General features: G+C 47.0%; 1 protein-coding gene across 2 annotated transcripts in view; it reads left to right on the top strand.

Annotated features, from left to right (window-relative positions):
• LOC138299370 (collagen alpha-1(XV) chain-like) overlaps positions 1-18,129 on the top strand; it is a 171,336-nt gene that overhangs the window by 76,019 nt on the left and 77,188 nt on the right. For both annotated transcript variants that reach the window (XM_069237594.1, XM_069237593.1), the window contains exons 3-6: positions 12,577-13,009; positions 14,493-14,557; positions 16,339-16,392; positions 17,236-17,418. In XM_069237594.1, coding sequence (XP_069093695.1) covers positions 12,577-13,009; positions 14,493-14,557; positions 16,339-16,392; positions 17,236-17,418 — 735 coding nt within the window. The remainder of the gene's footprint in view (positions 1-12,576; positions 13,010-14,492; positions 14,558-16,338; positions 16,393-17,235; positions 17,419-18,129) is intronic.

Here is an 18,129-nt window from a genome sequence, read left to right as displayed (position 1 = left end):
CTGAACTTAAGTAACTTATAAGTCACCTATATGTCTAACCTTTACCTGGTAAAGGTTAGGTGCAAAGTTACTTAGTGTGTGGGCACCCTGGCACTAGCCAAGGTTCTCCCACATAGTTCAGGGCAAATTCCCCGGACTTTGTGAGTGCGGGGACACCATTACACGCGTGCACTACACATAGGTCAATACCTATGTGTAGCTTCACAATGGTAACTCCGAATATGGCCATGTAACATGTCTAAGATCATGGAATTGCCCCCTCTATGCCATCCTGGCATTGTTGGCACAATCCCATGATCCCACGGGTCTGTAGCTCAGACCCGGGTACTGCCAAACTGCCTTTTCAGGGGTTTCACTGCAGCTGCTGCTGCTGCCAACCCCTCAGACAGGTTTCTGCCCTCCTGGGGTCCAGCCAGGCTTGGCCCAGGGTGGCAGAACAAAGGACTTCCTCAGAGAGGGGGTGTTACACCCTCTCCCTTTGGAAAAAGGTGTTAAGGCAGGGGAGGAGTAGCCTCCCCCAGCCTCTGGAAATGCTTTCATGGGCACAGATGGTGCCCATTTCTGCATAAGCCAGTCTACACCAGTTCAGGGACCCCTCAGCCCTGCTCTGGCGTGAAACTGGACAAAGGAAAGGGGAGTGACCACTCCCCTGACCTGCACCTCCCCTGGGAGGTGTCCAGAGCTCCTCCAGTGTGCTCCAGACCTCTGCCATCTTGGAAACAGAGGTGCTGCTGGCACACTGGACTGCTCTGAGTGGCCAGGGCCAGCAGGTGACGTCAGAGACTCCTTCGGATAGGCTCCTTCAGGTGTTGCTAGCCTATCCCCTCTCCTAAGTAGCCAAACCCTCTTTTATGGCTATTTAGGGTCTCTGCTTTGGGGAATTCCTTAGATAACGAATGCAAGAGCTCATCAGAGTTCCTCTGCATCTCTCTCTTCACCTTCTGCCAAGGAATCGACTGCTGACCGTGCTGGAAGCCTGCAAAAGTGCAACAAAGTAGCTAAGACGACTACTGCAACTCTGTAACGCTGATCCTGCCGCCTTCTCGACTGTTTGCCTGGTGGTGCATGCTGTGGGGGTAGTCTGCCTCCTCTCTGCACTAGAAGCTCTGAAGAAATCTCCCGTGGGTCGACGGAATCTTGCCCCTGCTACCGCAGCACCAAAGAACTGCATCACCGGTCCCCTGGGTCTCCTCTCAGCAAAACGAGCGAGGTCCCTTGAATCCAGCAACTCTGTCCAAGTGACTCCCACAGTCCAGTGACTCTTCAGTCCAAGTTTGGTGGAGGTAAGTCCTTGCCTCCCCACGACAGACTGCATTGCTGGGAACCGTGACTTTTGCAGCTACTCCGGCCTCTGTGCACTTCCGGCGGAAATCCTTTGTTCAAAGCTAAGCCTGGGTCCACGGCACTCTAACCTGCATTGCACGACTTTCTAAGTGGCCCTCCGGCGACGTGGGACTCCTTTGTGCAACTTCGGGTGAGCACCGTTTCACTCTTCTTCGTAGTGCCTATTCTGGCACTTTTGTGGGTGCTGCCTGCTTTTGAGAAGGCTCCTTGTCTTGCTCGACGCCCCCTCTGTCCCCAGACGCAATTGGCGACATCCTGGTCCCTCCTGGGCCACAGCAGCATCCAAAAACCCTAACCGCACGATTTGCAGCTAGCAAGGCTTGTTGGTGGTCTTTCTTCAGGAAAACACTTCTGCACAACTCTCCACGGCGTGGGGAATCCATCACATCCCAGGAGGTCACCCAGGTGCGAGGGCGGAAAATGAGGAGGGGTGAGAGTGGCTGGAGGGATTAGGCGGGAGGGGAGGGAGAAAGCTGGAGTGGCCGATGAGAAATGACTGGAAAGAGACGCCGGGGCGATATTCCAGAGAAAGAGCTGGAAGGGAGAGACTGGGTCTAGAAACGACTGGGGGAAGAGCCTAGACTATCAAACCGGGGGAAGAGACTGGCGGGAAGGGCCTGGAAGTGGGGGGGGGGAGGGGGGACCGGTGAATCCGCAAACTGCGGGAAAAGTCTAGAAGACATTCGGAGTGCATTTGGGAAGAGGGGACTTGTGCTACTCGGGGCTTGGGGGACAGTGCAGTCCACAGGGAGGCCACAAGTGTCCCTGTGGCTCGGGCACCGGTGGCTCGGGCACTGGCTGGGGCCGGAGGGAGCCAAACTTAATCCAGGTGGACCCCGTCCGGCCCACTTAATCACCAGAGCGGTACTGGCGGGAGATCAGAGGGGCGCCAAAAGAACCAGACCCCGGCCCTACACCGCACATTGTTTTACTGTGAGGACGCTGTGTGTGTTTTGTAGGGGAACCCGAACATTTTCCTGTTCTCATCATTGCCTCGGACTCCAGGGGAGAGATGTCCCTACAACATTCAGATGAGGTGAGCCACATCTTGTGCAGTAAGAGCTGCTGAGAGCTGCTAAGAACTGTACCGTACCCGGGGGCCGGTAACCAGCCCTCCGCTGAAGAGCTCCCACCCACTCGTCGTGGAGAGGGGGAGGGTCTCCGCCAACTCAGGGAGCCGAGGAGGGGCCTCGTCCAGGGATTACCACGGGCGTGGAGCGTGGGAAGGACCGCAGTGGAGCCGACGGGGAATCACAAGGCTGCGGGGCTGGGAGAGGAAAGCAGGATGCTGGGGGAGGGGATGCATGTTTTGTAAACGAGCCGGGATGCAGTGTGCAGCTTCCCCTGGAGAGATGATGTGCAATCCCGCACGCGCTCCATTAGCGAGAGCTCAGATGTGATGCTGCCAGCAACGAGGAAGGCTTACAAGCAGGGTACCAAGTCCTACCTTCAGCCCCGCCTCGGAGCGCTTTCCTCGTTCCTGTTCTCTTCAACGAATATAAATATGGCAGCTCTGTTTAGGGGCAACGAAACGTAAACCGAACGCTGTAACCTAAAACATTAAAGAAATAAAGAAAGACTATATAAGTAACCGAGGGGCAGCAGTTGACACTGAAGAGGGACTAGTTTGTGAGCACCGGCAGGCGGCCATCTTACCACTGCAGAGGCAACCGAGAGGCAGTACCGGACACTGAAGAGGGACTAGTGTTAGGGCACCGGCAGGCGGCCATTTTACTAGTATAGAAGTAACCGAGGGGCAGCAGTTGACACTGAAGAGGGACTAGTGTGTGAGCACCGGCAGGCGGCCATCTTACCACTGCAGAGGCAACCGAGAGGCAGCACCGGACACTGAAGAGGGACTAGTGTCAGGGCACTGGCAGGCAGCCATCTTACCACTGCAGCTGCATTGGCAGCAGCCCCGTCATTCTGGACACAGGGCATTTGAGCCCCTTTGAGTTGGCCAGTTGACCAGGGGGTCCTGGTGGTTTGCAGGGCGCCAGGCCCCATTGTGTTTTTGTGGTGCTAGGAAATGTATTTCTTGTAGTTTGATTTTCAGACCCTGTTCTGGCTACCTCTAAATTGTGTTTTATGATTTTGAGGTTGTCTTGCATACTTTGGGTTATGCTAGGACCAGGTGGTCCTGGTGGTTTGCAGGGCGCCAGGCCCCATTGTGTTTTTGTGGTGCTAGGAAATGTATTTCTTGTAGTTTGATTTTCAGACCCTGTTCTGGCTACCTCTAAATTATGTTTTATGATTTTGAGGTTGTCTTGCATACTTTGGGTTATGCTAGTGAAATTATGTTCCACCCTGTGCTTTTTGCCCATAATGTTGGTGATACTTAGGAGGTAAGTGTCTAATATTAGACTGTTGAGATTTTGGGCGTACAATGCGTTTGATACCTATTGTGATGCTGTGCTTTATGTGGTTTTTATCTCAGGATGATAAGTACAGTGATTTTCCTCTTACACCACTCCTTCTTCAGTCCTATCTTGTTGAATCAGCCCTGTTCTGAAGTAACAACCTATCCCTAATCGCCTCACTTTCCTGTCTCCACAATAACTCAGGTTCCTTCACCCGACGTCTGGATTTTGTGCCCCCTTCTTGCCCTCATACTTCTCCTCACCACCACTGTCCTAGTAACATCCTTCCCTTATCCCCACCACCCTCCTCCGCCACAATTTCCCAACATGGCCACCGTTCAAATTAAGTCTGGAATTAATTGCTACAAAATCATCTACCCTTCTAACCTGACTAAAGCTGCAGCAAAACGTTTCAAGCATAACACCATTGAATGTTTCCCCGATTCCCTTTTTGTCGATCAGTTTTACAATGGTCGGTATGGGGGGCTCAAAAACGATCTAATTTTTTTCACGCACGACATACCCTCTTGGTCTACCAGCTTTTACAATTCCTTTAACGTCACCTCCTCCTCCTCTATCCCTCATGGGAAACAGCTAAAAATTTCCCCCTCTGCGGGTTTTAACGGCTCCCTCACTATCTCACTCTATAACAACGGTACTGTTATGATCCAAGCCAAAGACACCTGTCTCTCTCTCTTTGACCGCCTCTTCCCTTCCCTACTCCCCTCCCCTGCGACCGGTCTATCCCTTGACTCTCCATCTAGCTCCACCAATTACTCCCTTTCTCCTCCCTTGACCCCCCCACTCTCCAATAGGCTGCACCCTGGGGTGGCAGAGGTCGACCCTCTTCTCTCCCCTCGGACCTCCCCTCCCAATCTTCCCCCCTCACAGTATGCCCCTCCCCTCTTCACTTCAGCCTTACCTCTAGCTAACACGCTCCTCGTCCATTCTGCACCGTCCCGGCACTCCATTCTCATCTCCTCCCCCCTATCCCTTCCGGCCACCCCCCTCCTTAGACCACCTCTCCTCCAGCCCTCTCCCCTTGTCTATGTTCCCTACGTTCCCCTTGTTCCCTCCTCCTCTCTGCTTTTCCGCCCACTCCTCCCCTCACTATGTACCCCGATTTACCAACAAATACATTCCATCTCTCTCCCTCCCCACTCTCCTCCAACAATGCTGTGCTACCCCCTTTCCTCCCCTGGTAACCCCTTCCCTCCCTCGGACCGAGCAGAATCACTTCCTTTCTTCAACTTCCCTTTCTCCCAATCCCCCCCACTCTGCCTGATACCCGCTCCCTCACAGCCACCTCACTTAGCTACCAGGACCTATCCAACCCCCTCCCCTCCCTTCCTTCCAAACCTCCCTAATCCCTATGACTCCTCACACTCCTCCCCTCTCCTACCGCCCCACCGCCCCACTCCTCTCCTATTGCCCCCTAATTCTGCCCTTAATTCCTATCCTTCTTGCAACGCCAACAACGACAACTCTCCTCTCACCCCTGGCGCACCAACTCCTGCTCTCATCCAAAACCTTTCCCCACCTCTGAACCCTATACCCCTACTCCCCTCCCGTTCCCCCACCTATCCCTGCCGTACACTGCCTAGTGCACCCCCTCCTGTTTCCATCGAGCCACCCAACATGCCGTGCTCTTCCTTACTCTCTCTGGAAAATAAGCTAGGCTCTCTAATCACCGCCATCTCCCAACTTGAAGCTACCATTTTAGTTTTAAGCTCCAAGATCTCGACTTTTTCACACACCTCAATTCCTTTGGCAAACACTCACCCTTCCACGAGATGCACCTCACCCCCACACCCCATTATAGCTAAGCATAGCCTGTCGTCTGCAAATCCACACAAGCACTCGAACGCCACCCTTCCTTCACTTCCACTTCCCAGTAACCCTGTTATCTACACTATTCCGACCATCTCCTCTGTCAGAACCACTCGCCCACCTAAACCCTCCTGAGCGCCCTCATATAAGTACAATATCCCTATCACCCCTCATAGCCCAAGTGCCCCGTCACCAAAACAGTTGCGTCAGAGCTGCGCTGTTTGCTCCACAACTGCAGATCTGCAATAAAACACATACTTGAAATCTCCGATACCATCAACTTGCACAATATTGACATGCTCTTCCTCACAGAGACCTGGTTCAACGATACCTCTCACTCTATGTTTGATCTCCTTGTACCCACAGGCTATTCTATACTTAGAATTGACAGAATTGACAAAGTTGGGGGAGGTGTTGCAGTCATCTTTAGAAACTCCCTTCAACTTAAGGCTCTTCCTAACAGCTCCTTCCACACTTTTGAATGCCTATCTCTTGAGCTTAAATTGCACCACCGCTCACCTCTCAGATTCCATGCTATTTACCACCCGCCTGGTAGCAGCCCTTTGTTTATGGAGGAACTCACGGACTGCATCAGCGACCAATACACGCAAAGTGACAATCAGATCTTCGTGGGTGACTTCAATGTCCACTGGGGCTCGCCTCAAGACACCTATGCGAATTTGCTGGCCACCTTCCTCTCTGCAAACGATCTTATCCAACACTGCACAGAATCAACACACTCTAAAGGCTCAATCCTGGACCTTGTTATTTCTAAAGTAGGCTTGCTGACTATCGCTACCCCTATTCATGTAGACTGGTCGGACCACCTCCTCATCCCATTCTCTCTTCACCTATCACACTCTATAACTCTTGGCCAGCCTAAGAGGGCTACTTCCTGGTTCCGTGACACTAAAAATATTGACCTCAGTACCCTCTGTGATTCTGCTTTGCTATCACTTGCAAGGCTAGACCCGGACCTAGATGTTAACGAACTCACCTCCCAATGCCTCACAGTCCTTGCAGTCGAAATCAATAATGTCGCTCCTCTCCAAAGCAAAAAGAAAAGGCCCACTCCCTCAGCACCTTGGTTCAACAAATCCCTCTATGAAGAAAGGAAGTTCCTAAGAGCCCTTGAGAAACAATGGAGACAAGCGCCCTCCACTGAAAATTTGGCCACGCTTCGTTTAGCAAGATCCAAGTACCACAAGCTCATCTTCCTTGGAAAAGCGTCACACTACAAATCCCTCCTTGACTCAGCCAAAAATAGACCCAAAAAACTATTCGACCTCATCAAGAACCCAGACAGCTCTCCCCCAACCTCCAAATTGGAAGATTCCACAAAGAAAGCAGCGGAATTCGCTGTATTCTTTGACGAAAAGGTAAAATCACTTGTAGTTCAGGTCATTCATTCTACCCCTACAGAGGAGCGCAAATCCTTAACCATTTGGCAAAACTTTGACCCCATCTCAGACGATGCTCTCCTTAAATGCATCCTCGATACAAAGCCCTCTAACCATTCTCTTGACCCCATCCCTAGTGCCATTGCCATTGACTTCTATACTAATTCTCTTTCCTATTGGACCACCCTGGTCAACCTCTCCCTCAGTCAAGGCTCCCTTCCTGTTTCATTCAAAACTGGGCAGGTCACCCCTCTGCTTAAAAAACCCACCGCTGATGCGAACGACCTCAACAACTTCCGTCCCATCACTAACCTACCCTTTCTTGCGAAAATCACAGAAAAATGTGTAGCGAAACAACTCTCTCGCCATATCAAGGAAAATGATCTTCTTGACAATTTCCAGTCCGGCTTCATTCAAAACTGCAGCACTGAAACAGCCCTGCTGCTAGTGATTGATGACGCGCTGCGGATACTTGATTCAGGGGAGTCTTGTCTTCTAATTCTTCTTGACCTTTCTGCAGCCTTTGACACTGTCAATCACAACACTCTCCTTAACACTCTTCAACAGAGAATGGGCTTGGAGGGCACTGTGCTCAAATGGTTTGCCTCCTTCCTCTCTGATAGATCCCAAATGATCAAAATAGCGAACAGTCTTTCAGCTCCTTTAGCGGTCAGTCAAGGTGTTCCTCAAGGCTCCATACTTGCACCCACACTGTTCAATCTCTATTTAGAACCATTGGGAAATCTCCTGAGTAAATCCGGGATCCACTATCATCTATATGCGGATGACACGCAGATCTACCTTAAGGTGTCCTCCACTCACGATCTCTCCTTCCTTAGCTCTACTCTCGACTCCATTCAAAACTGGATGTTAACTCATCAACTGATCCTGAATCCCTCCAAAACAGAATTCCTCCTCCTCTCCTCCTCACTTTCTCATCCCCCAGTGCAATCTTGGATGGATCAGATCAATCTAATGAACAATAAGCCCATCATTGTCGAGAGTGCAAAATCCCTTGGTGTCATACTCGACAAAAAACTCAATCTACTCTCCCACATCGACTCCATTGCAAAGTCTGCTCGACACCAACTGCGCCTTCTTTGGGGGATTCGTCGCTTCTTCCCGGAGCACGACCTTAAAACCCTGGTCCAATCGCTGGTTCTCTCCAGATTGGACTACTGCAACTCTCTTCTTACTGGCCTTCCCAAATCCCACCTTTCCCCCCTGAAGTCTATTCTCCATTCAGCAGCTCGTTTCATATATGGGGCCAAAAGAAGCGACCACATCACACCCATTTTATCCACCCTCCGTTGGCTTCCCATAGAGGCAAGATCTATCTACAAAACTGCATGTATCACCCACAAAGCCTTGCACTCCTCCTCCCCTCGCTACCTGATGAATAAACTGAAACTCTCTGGGGGCTCCAGACCATCACGTAATGCAGAAAATTTATTGCTTGAACCTCCCATTTTCAAGAAGGAAAGATCGATGGCCCAATCCTTTTCAGGCAACGCGGTGAGAATCTGGAACTCACTTCCGCCTCAGCTTCGGACCACCACCTCTTCCCAGGCCTTCAAAACTGACCTCAAAGCTCTCCTCCTTCAAAGACACTTCCAAATTTAATTCAAGCCCTCTGTTTTCTGAAGGAAGTCCTTCCATTATAGGAAATTCTGTTCTCCATGCCTATAGAAGTGCCTTCCCAGGGTGTTTTTGTGTTTTGAGTGTCTGCCATTTAGTGCAGTATTATACCTCTACCTGTATTTTGTACTCTTTTGTAACATGCACACGGCACCTTTCCTTTTACAACGTATCATTTACTACCTCTTATATCTTGTTTGCTTTTGATACTTGCACAACGGCCACCACTGCCTCATGTAACGTAACTATTGTTTTAGTGTTTTGAGTGTCTACCATTTATTGCAATTTTTTTTTTTTTACCTCTACTCGTACTTTATTTGCTCTTGTAACCTGCACACGTCACTTTTTCCTTTCGTAACGTATCGTTTGCTACCTCTTGTACTTTTTGCTCTTTATACTTGCACAATTATCACTATTGCCTCATGTAATGTAACGTTTGTTTTTGTAACAGGCTCACTTGTAATTCTTCTCCTCTTGTATCTTTACTTTGCCTATTGTGAAGCGCTCTGACACCTTCGGGTAAAGTCCGCGCTATATAAAAACGCATTAAATAAAAAAAAAAAAAAAAAAAATCCTCCAAAGGGGAAGTCTCTAGCCCTTGTCGTTCCTGCAGAATCCTCAGCTTCTACTGTCCAGTAGCAGCTTCTTTGCACCCACAGCTGGCATTTCCTGGGCATCTGCCCATCTCCGACTTGCTTGTGACTTTTGGACTTGGTCCCCTTGTTCCACAGGTACCCTCGACTGGAAATCCATTGTTGTTGCATTGCTGGTTTGTGTCTTTCATGCAGAATTCCCCTATCATGACTTCTATGTCCTTTGGGGAACTTTAGTGCACTTTGCACTCACTTTTCAGGGTCTTGGGGTGGGCTATTTTTCTAACCCTCACTATTTTCTAATAGTCCCAGCGACCCTCTACAAGGTCACATAGGTTTGGGGTCCATTCGTGGTTCGCATTCCACTTTTGGAGTATATGGTTTGTGTTGCCCCTATCCCTATGTGTCCCCATTGCATCCTATTGTAACTATACATTGTGTGCACTGTTTTCTAAGACTATACTGCATATTTTTGGTATTGTGTACATATATCTTATGTATATTTGCTATCCTCATACTGAGGGTACTCACTGAGATACTTTGGCATATTGTCATAAAAATAAAGTACCTTTATTTTTAGTATATCTGTGTATTGTGTTTTCTTATGATATTGTGCAAGTGACACTAGTGGTACTGTAGGAGCTTCACTCGTCTCCTAGTTCAGCCTAAGCTGCTCTGCTAAGCTACCATTATCTATCAGCCTAAGCTGCTAGACACCCTATACACTAATAAGGGATACCTGGGCCTGGTGCAAGGTGTAAGTACCCCTTGGTACTCACTACAAGCCAGTCCAGCCTCCTACACCACGGCAACGGTCTTTTGGCGGCCGTCGCTGCAGCAGTAGGCGGTATATACCGCCAGTGTTATAATGAGGGTCTATGTGTCCATAGTGCACAATGTCCTGTGCCCCCTACAGCACATCACCCTAAGCCTCCATAGTGCACACAGCCATATGCTTTGGAAGTGCATGTCACCTAGTGTTCTCTTGATGCACAGCATGGTGCACTGCACCCAGTGCTCCAGAGGCATGGCACAATACACCATGCTTCCTTGATAAATAATCTTCTGACTTGCACTGAGAACACGCTTGTGATGCACTTCAACTTGAGTCTCTCGCTGCACTGTGCATTACTATCCTATATTGCACATCACTTTGTGTCCCCTAGAGCACGTTTATGTATTATCTTTGGGCTGTGAGCATTAATGTTTGTATGTCTGTTGGTCTGTGTGCATTTATGCTTGTATGTGACCCTGGAAAGCACTCTGCTGCTTTTTCTAGGTCAGTGCATACATGCATGAATACTTATGCCTGTTGGTCTGTGAGCATGTGTACAAGCTCTATGTGTGCATGTTTAATCATATGGTATGTATCCCTGTGAGGATGTACTTCACAAAAGCCAAACCCATTGACCTTGCCAATGCTTGTCTCAAAAAGATGTTCTTTGCTTTTACTGGATCTGCTTTCCAGCAAGATGTTTGCTTACTTTTGAGTGTCCCTGGTATCCACTAAACCACGCCCTGTTTCACATATCTTGTGGTGTTGTTACTTCAACTTATCAGCCAGAAGGGTTAAGGAGTCATTACAGGACAGGACTGACCAAGGTCTACAAAGATGTGCAATTAGCGCATCTCACTGGCACACTGTACTCGCTCTTCCTTCAAGTTCAATCAGAACTGGATGAGGATTATCTGCCTGTAGGTGGCTAAGACCATAACAGAGGTCACCTTATTTTTAATAAAGAATAGTTTACCTGAAGTTCAACATCAAGTGTCCTTCTCACTCTGTTCTGTGGAGCCCAGACAATCAAGGACCAGGAAGAGCAAGGAGTCTGGTGAGCGACCTATCCATTAAGTGCCACAGGGCTGCCATACTCAAAACTATCTTTTTCATTTTCATTAGAGGCTGAATCATGGATGCCCTTGTCAGTTTGTGGTTATACTTTTGAAGCTGTCTCTATGTTTGGTACCCAAGCCATTAATCTCCTGGTTACCATGGTCTCAAAATATCACTGAGAAGATGCTGGTGGCTTGAATACATTTGATCTCGTTTCAAAGATTCCCAGAGCGTTGGGCTGAATTCCGTTTTTTTTTTTTTTTTTAAATAGTGCGATGGGAGTTTAAGGATCTAGGGGGTAATGTATGAGAGGCTTGGGCCGCTGGGGCATCACGTTTTTTGACGCTCTGGCAGCACAAGCCTCTCAACCATGTTGATGATGCCACGCAAAGCCACTTTGCATGGCTGCACATGGCCTCATAACTATGGAGTAAGGCAGCGCAAATTGCTGCGTTGCCTTATTCTGCGTTAGGGAGGCATTCCATGAACATTCCTGTGGGTGTTCCCATGCAACACCCATTCATTTTGATGCATTCCCAGCTTTACAGGAATTTGTAAACCTAGGGACCCACCAAAACCTTAACACCTCCCCAGGAGAGGCACAACCAGGTGCGGCTCCTCCATATGGGCGGAGGAGCGTCGCCCCCCCAGCCAGCAGCAGAAACTGCAAACCTTTCACCACAAAGGGATAATAAAGTAGGTGACGAGCACTGAGGAGAGTACACTGTGCACTCCCCTCAGAGCGTATGTGTGTTTGGCCATCCGTCTCGGCCTCTGAGCAGCGTCAGGATTGGCCTGTGCCTGAGGGAGGAGATGGAGGAGAGGAGCAGTGCGCGAGGAGCAGGTACGTTTTTATTTTAATTGATTTTAAGACCCGCTCTCCTGTCCCCCCGCGCCGCCCTGCAGGGCAGCATAGCAAGGTGACCAGCTCCGCTGCCCTGTGCCAAAATTTCATAAACATCCCCCCTAGACTCAAGTGGAAACCAACTATCAGGAAAATATAATGCAAACATAAACCATCTTACATGCATTATACAGACAGTCAGGCTCAAATTTTGCCACCTTTTCAGTTTGTCATATACACAAAAGAGGGGAGACAGAGAAGAAAAATCACTTATAAGATTCAGATGATGCCCCCCCTAGCATAACGATAACCCCAAGCACCCACTTTAGGATGCTTAATGGGTGGTGGACACCTGGGGGTTTCTTTCGTCTTTTTTCAGGGCACCCTATGCAATTAATTACCTGTTAAGTCTCTTAAGTTGGGCATTTTTGGTTGCCTATCTCATTCGAAGGGTCAGATACCCATTATGGTAAAACCTTTGAGGTTTGGCCACGGTGAGGAAAACGGTTTCATGGTACTGGGGCTCCTGGTCATGAATGAACTTCGACTTGAACTCGGATAAGAGGATAGGATTGTGATGTTTCAAAAATATCTTGTCATCCTCTGTTAAACTAAGACTGTTTGACTGTACATTTCGGCTTTTCTCCTGTCCAGACTAGAGCTCTCAGATAGTTTAGTGAGTGTAAGAATGCTATGTAAATATTTTATTAATGCCATGTGACTCATCCAACAGGCAGAGCTGACTGGGGTGCAAACGACTGTGAAGATAAAAACGAGCGAAATGGCAACCACCACCCTAGCAAGAACTGAAGAGGTGGTAGCAACCACGCAGACAAAAGTGGAAGAAGGTGCAGCAACCACCCGAAAAAAAGCAGTAGATGTTTCATACTCTACACAAGCTAGAGCAGTATATTTTGTATCAACGAAGCAGACGGTGGGCAAAGAAGAAGCAGATACCAGACAAGTGAGCGTGAAAGATGACCCACCAAGAAGTCATGCAACCGGGCCAGCAGTCCCAGCAAGCACGCAGTCAAAAGTAACTGATGCACCACAGACTACAGTAAGAAGCCTACAGGACAACTTGCGCCAGGCTGACGAAATAGAAATTGAGAACTCACCTGAAGGCGGAAGAGACTCACCTGAAGGCGGGAGAAACTTGACTCAAGGTAACACTATCTCATTGACGCCGCAGCATTGTATTTGATGTCACAATAATCATATGCCCCTTCCCTTGAATCATTTCAAGGTTCCAGTAGTGGTTGAGCACAAGACCCAACAGAACTAGGTTTCGTGAAGAGTGGTATACACAAGTGACTAGAAAAGCAATATGAATGTGCTTTATATATTAATCTGAAGCAAGAGGGTGGCTTTGAAAAGTTTCTTTCGTCACATAAAAGGCAGATAAGCCTTACGATTGTGACAACTAAATCGAGACTGGGCAAGACTTAGGAACTGCCACCGGGGGTTTGATTTATTCCACTAGATCAACTAAAAAATCCAGGCCCATATTTACAAGGAGCTTACGCCATCGCTGCGTTATTTTTTATGATGCAGCAATGGCGAAGGCTGCTGAGACATATTTACAAGGCCACGCAGAGGCCACTTTACGTGGCTTTACATGGCCTTGTAGCTATGGAGTAAGGCAACGCAGCGCAAGCCGCTGCATTGCCCTACTTTGCATCAGGGAGGTGTTTCCATGGGTATTCCCATGCAACATCCATGGATTTTGTCGCATTCCCAGATTTAAAAGGTTTTTTAAACTGGAAATGTGTCAAAAATAAACGCCACCCCAGGAGTGGCATAAGACTAATGCAACAGGGAGAAATATCTTTATATCTCCTCGTTTTTTCCTCTTTCTATGTGTGCTGCATCATAGAAAGAGAAATTCCCTCCATTGATTGTTTTTGTGCCGGAAGGGATCCCTTCCGGCACAAAAACAATCATCCCCACGACACAGGCACCCTTGCTCACTGGTGCAAGGGTGCCTGTGCAGGCACATGGCAGCAATTTCTGCACCAGCGCAGGGGGAGAGGACAGAAATGCGCCGTATCAAGGGACTTGCTGCACCGCCCTGCGCCACTGGGTCTTGTAAATATGGCGCCCAGTATATATCATCATGTTCTCTTGTTCGGTGACATATTACTTGAGCACCTGGGCAAACTGAACAGCTGAGACCTAGGCCTTCAGGATCAGACCAGATTCCAAGCCACTTACACGCCTAAAAGCAACCCATGAAAACTGGTACAATATTGTGGTTGGTCTTTCCGACAATAACAAAAAAAAAGGGTACTATGGCAAGGCAGAAGGGAGCCATATAAACTGTGGGGGGGGGGGGGCAAAGAGAGTCAGAAAATGGGACCACTGGGAACATTTGAAGTTCAATACGTGGTTGGTCACCTAGTCTTGCATCAGTTTGTGATATGCAAGCAAAGGTGCCATGGGTTTCTCGAATTCTGTATAAACGCTTTCCAGGGATGTCTGCTGGGAACACCCACTGGTAACAGATTTTAGTGCATTTAATCCCAGAAAGGCAGATGCTGTATTTTGTCTTGGGGTATGTGTACTGTGACCTACCTGCATTCATAAATACTATTGTAAAAGTCATAAAAATAACAACAAATTGCATTTTTCTTTTCTGTGATGTCGAAGATGCACTCGAGCCAGTGATAATATTTCCTCATCCCAGTACTCTTCAGGCATCTCCAAGGACAGAGGTAACTTACTGCTACTCTGCAATGGGAGGTGATGGTATAGCGGGACAGGGACAGCACTCTGTAAGAGGGAGCTGTGTGGTTTGAGGGGGGTATTATGGGATATGGTTCAGTGAGAAAGGTATTACACTGGTAGGGTCGTTCACATTCTGCCTGGTGGTGCTGGTGGTATAGTGGGCCACTGCTATACTTCGGGATAGCGATAGAATTGTGCAGGAGGAAGTTGTACAGCTTGAGGAGTGGTATTATGGTGTGAAACGTATGATATCGTGAGGGGTTGTAAAATTATAAAGGGGTTTTATACCTCTTGCATGCCTGTTAGGACCCATTAATATTATTCTATTAAAATTATATGCAAAGGTGACTTTAAAAACATAAAAACATGAATCCACCATGTTTAGATGTTTAGGTAGCACAATGCTTCTTTCTTTTTCTGGTTTTTATTTTAATCTCAAGTGTTTTCTATAAAAAAAATCAAACAATAACCATCTGAATAGTTTGCGTATAAATGAATGAAATGATTTATAGAGCGTATAAGCTGCCAAAAAATGGCGCTCCAGTGTAGGCCAGACCTGTTGACTTTGTCAATGCTTGGTATCATTTTTTTACATAAACTGTTTTTTTATTTTATTAACTGGTGTAAATCCCTGAATCAAGAATTGGCATCAGAGGAGGACTTGAAGTGCAGTCTTTAAATAAAGGCAGCAACGTTTCAAAACAAAACCTTGCATTTTCAATTTGGTGCAAAGTAAAAAGAACTGCAACCTTTAACTTGTACGTTTATGTAGCTTTATATTTAAGGATTGCACTTTTAGCCATCCTTTGGTGCAACTCCCCGCTTAAGGCACATGGCCCTTTATATGAAGGACAACATAAGTAACGAAAATGCTTACAAAAAGTTTAAAAAACTAAAATGTATGGAAAGGGTTTCTGATTATTATTTCTCATATAAGTTATCACATGTAGAGCATGGAACAACAACATTCATTTTCGTAAAAACATGATTTATCCTTGCAGAGAATGTTAACATATGGTGAGTTATGTTGCAGTCAAGTCACTATACACAATGCACAATGGATACCAATGTAAACCCTTTCACCAGGAGGCCGAGTGCTTTGTAAATGTCACCAGAAACCAGAGATGTCAATACAGGACCATAGTAAACCTTACCAATTGGTTAAGTTCCATATTCGGTGTTTATTTTGGCGCAGTTGCAAATATGGACACGTCTATTGAAAAGAGTAAGAGAAATATTGCACTACACCGCTTGGTTTTCTGCAATAGACAAAAAGGTAAACATCTAATTGTGTAGTTATCATAGTAGGGTTTTACATTGAAAAAACATGTTTTGATAAAAAAAGGCATTGAGTCGGAGGAAGTCATATATTTTGGAAGTGCGGCCTGCAAAGTTCAGCTAAATGTGGGCCTGCAACTTGGTTTTGTTCACCTTTCACGAAGATGATGCTTATTAAACAAATTATAATGCTAAATAAATGAGACTGATACAAGGTCGCCAGCTGGATGTAACCCATAATTCACAAGAATTGTGTCATATTAAGGAACTACCACTATAGCCACGTAAAATGTGGATCTTGAAACCATTGCACGGTTGTGGGCCAGAGAGGCACAACCATTGAACATGACAAAATAAAGGTGTGGCCCACTGTTAGGATAGTAAAATAGATTAAGCATATCCTCACAGTATTTTACAATATTTTTGTAGGGAGCCATTTGTTCTGTGATGAGACGCAGTTGAGATTCTTGACTCTAACTTTCTGCCCTAGGTTAATGTATCCGAGTGCGTGTGTCCGGCCATACCTGGCCCACAGGGGCCGAAGGTAAGTTATTATGATGTGTTTTACTTCTGTTCTCCGCTGACCATGCTTGGAATTAACAGACACTGCTGAAAACAATGCTGCCTTTTCTATCGGCGACTAAATATATTAATTCGGTATATTAAATATAACATTGCTATGGTGCTTTGACAAAGCAAGTAGTGTCTGTAAGAGTTGACAAAGGATTAGTTGCATTAGCCTGCGTGGTTGGGGTTCACTTTCCTCAAGTAGCGGTAACTGGGGCTCACAAGTGCTGTGAACCTGCAGTCTGTAGTTTTGATGGCCATGGTGTGTTCATCATTGGTCACTGGGACCATCAAACATACTGGGCTTTCAAGATAGCCACTCTATAAATTGTTTTAATTTAGGCTCATTGTTTATTGAAGTATCCCATGAATATTCATGTGCACGTCTTGAACGTCTGACCTCTTTGAGGGTACATCTCTATGAATGGGGATTACATTCATTCTGTGTGCACATTCAAACCTTGGCCTCTTTTTCAGGGAAACATCCAGTATGGGCACGTAGATGTTTTGAAGAAGGGGCAGAGTGTATGAGTATCTATGAGGATTCAGGGAAGGCGAAGGGGCACGGAGAATATGGAGGCCAGTTATTCAAATACATGGCTAAATGATTCCCTTGGCCTACTCCTCTAAATAGACACTGGAACATAAGGCAGTGGTTAAAAATGACAAAACATGTATGGTAGTGTTTGAACTGTAGTTAGTACTTGCAGAAAAAACTAATTGTACATCATATTTTATCTCTCATGGATACCTCAGTTTTATCCTTTACATGTGGCAAAAATATCAGGCGATGAATGACACTGAATTATCCTTCCCACAGGGAGAACGTGGTGAGAGAGGACCACCAGGCCTTGATGGCTTCCCAGGTCATGTTGGAGAAAGAGGACATGCTGGGGTCCCGGGTCCTCCAGGAGAACCTGGAGCACCTGGTCCAACTGGACCATCTGGGCCACGAGGTCCCCCTGGAGCGGGCGTCTTTCACTCCACATCTGACACAGACCAGGTACATGAAGGCTTTTATACCTCTGAGGATGCCGGATTCTAGCTGTGGGAAGTCAAAATGCTTCTTGTAACCTCCAGACCGAGTAGAACATGAAAGGAATATGCATAGATTGCCTGTTTGCAGTGAAATTGGACAGTGTGTTATGGATTTATTCAAAAGGCCATTTGACATTTGTGAAAATCTCCAATTTATATCAAGCACCTAATAAGCCGTCATGTAGAATTACAAGTGATTGCAACTGATATATATATATAACAGATGCTTGCATAGGTTTGATTGTATCTCGCACACAAGGGTTTCGTTTTATGAGGTGGAAGCAGAGGCATGCATGTGATACAGCCTTGAAAATGCACCTACAAATGCAACATTTGGTCACATGCTTTTTGGCTGCGAGCTCCAAGACGAGATCACTGAAGTGTTCCAAAATAAACGAGTCTTACTATCAGCAGTTAGGCGCAGTAACATAAACAATGACTACAGTGGGCCATAATACCTGTTCCTCTGCAAACTACAAAGTAAACTATAATTACGTGTCTCACCCAAAAGTACACACACTCCATCCCAGAATCACACCGAGACCTACATCAGTCACCTAGGATCATCATAACACATGGACCCATTCTCATATACATTCCGCTAACGAACACACACCCTCAAACTAACAAACACACATTCCATTACATGCTCATTAGCAAACATTGTGCAGTAACC

The sequence above is a fragment of the Pleurodeles waltl genome, chromosome 6 (genome assembly GCF_031143425.1).
Source record: "Pleurodeles waltl isolate 20211129_DDA chromosome 6, aPleWal1.hap1.20221129, whole genome shotgun sequence".
Classification (NCBI taxonomy): domain Eukaryota; kingdom Metazoa; phylum Chordata; class Amphibia; order Caudata; family Salamandridae; genus Pleurodeles; species Pleurodeles waltl.
The sequence above is the reverse complement of the archived record's forward strand: the minus strand, read 5'-3'. Positions and strand labels throughout refer to the sequence as shown.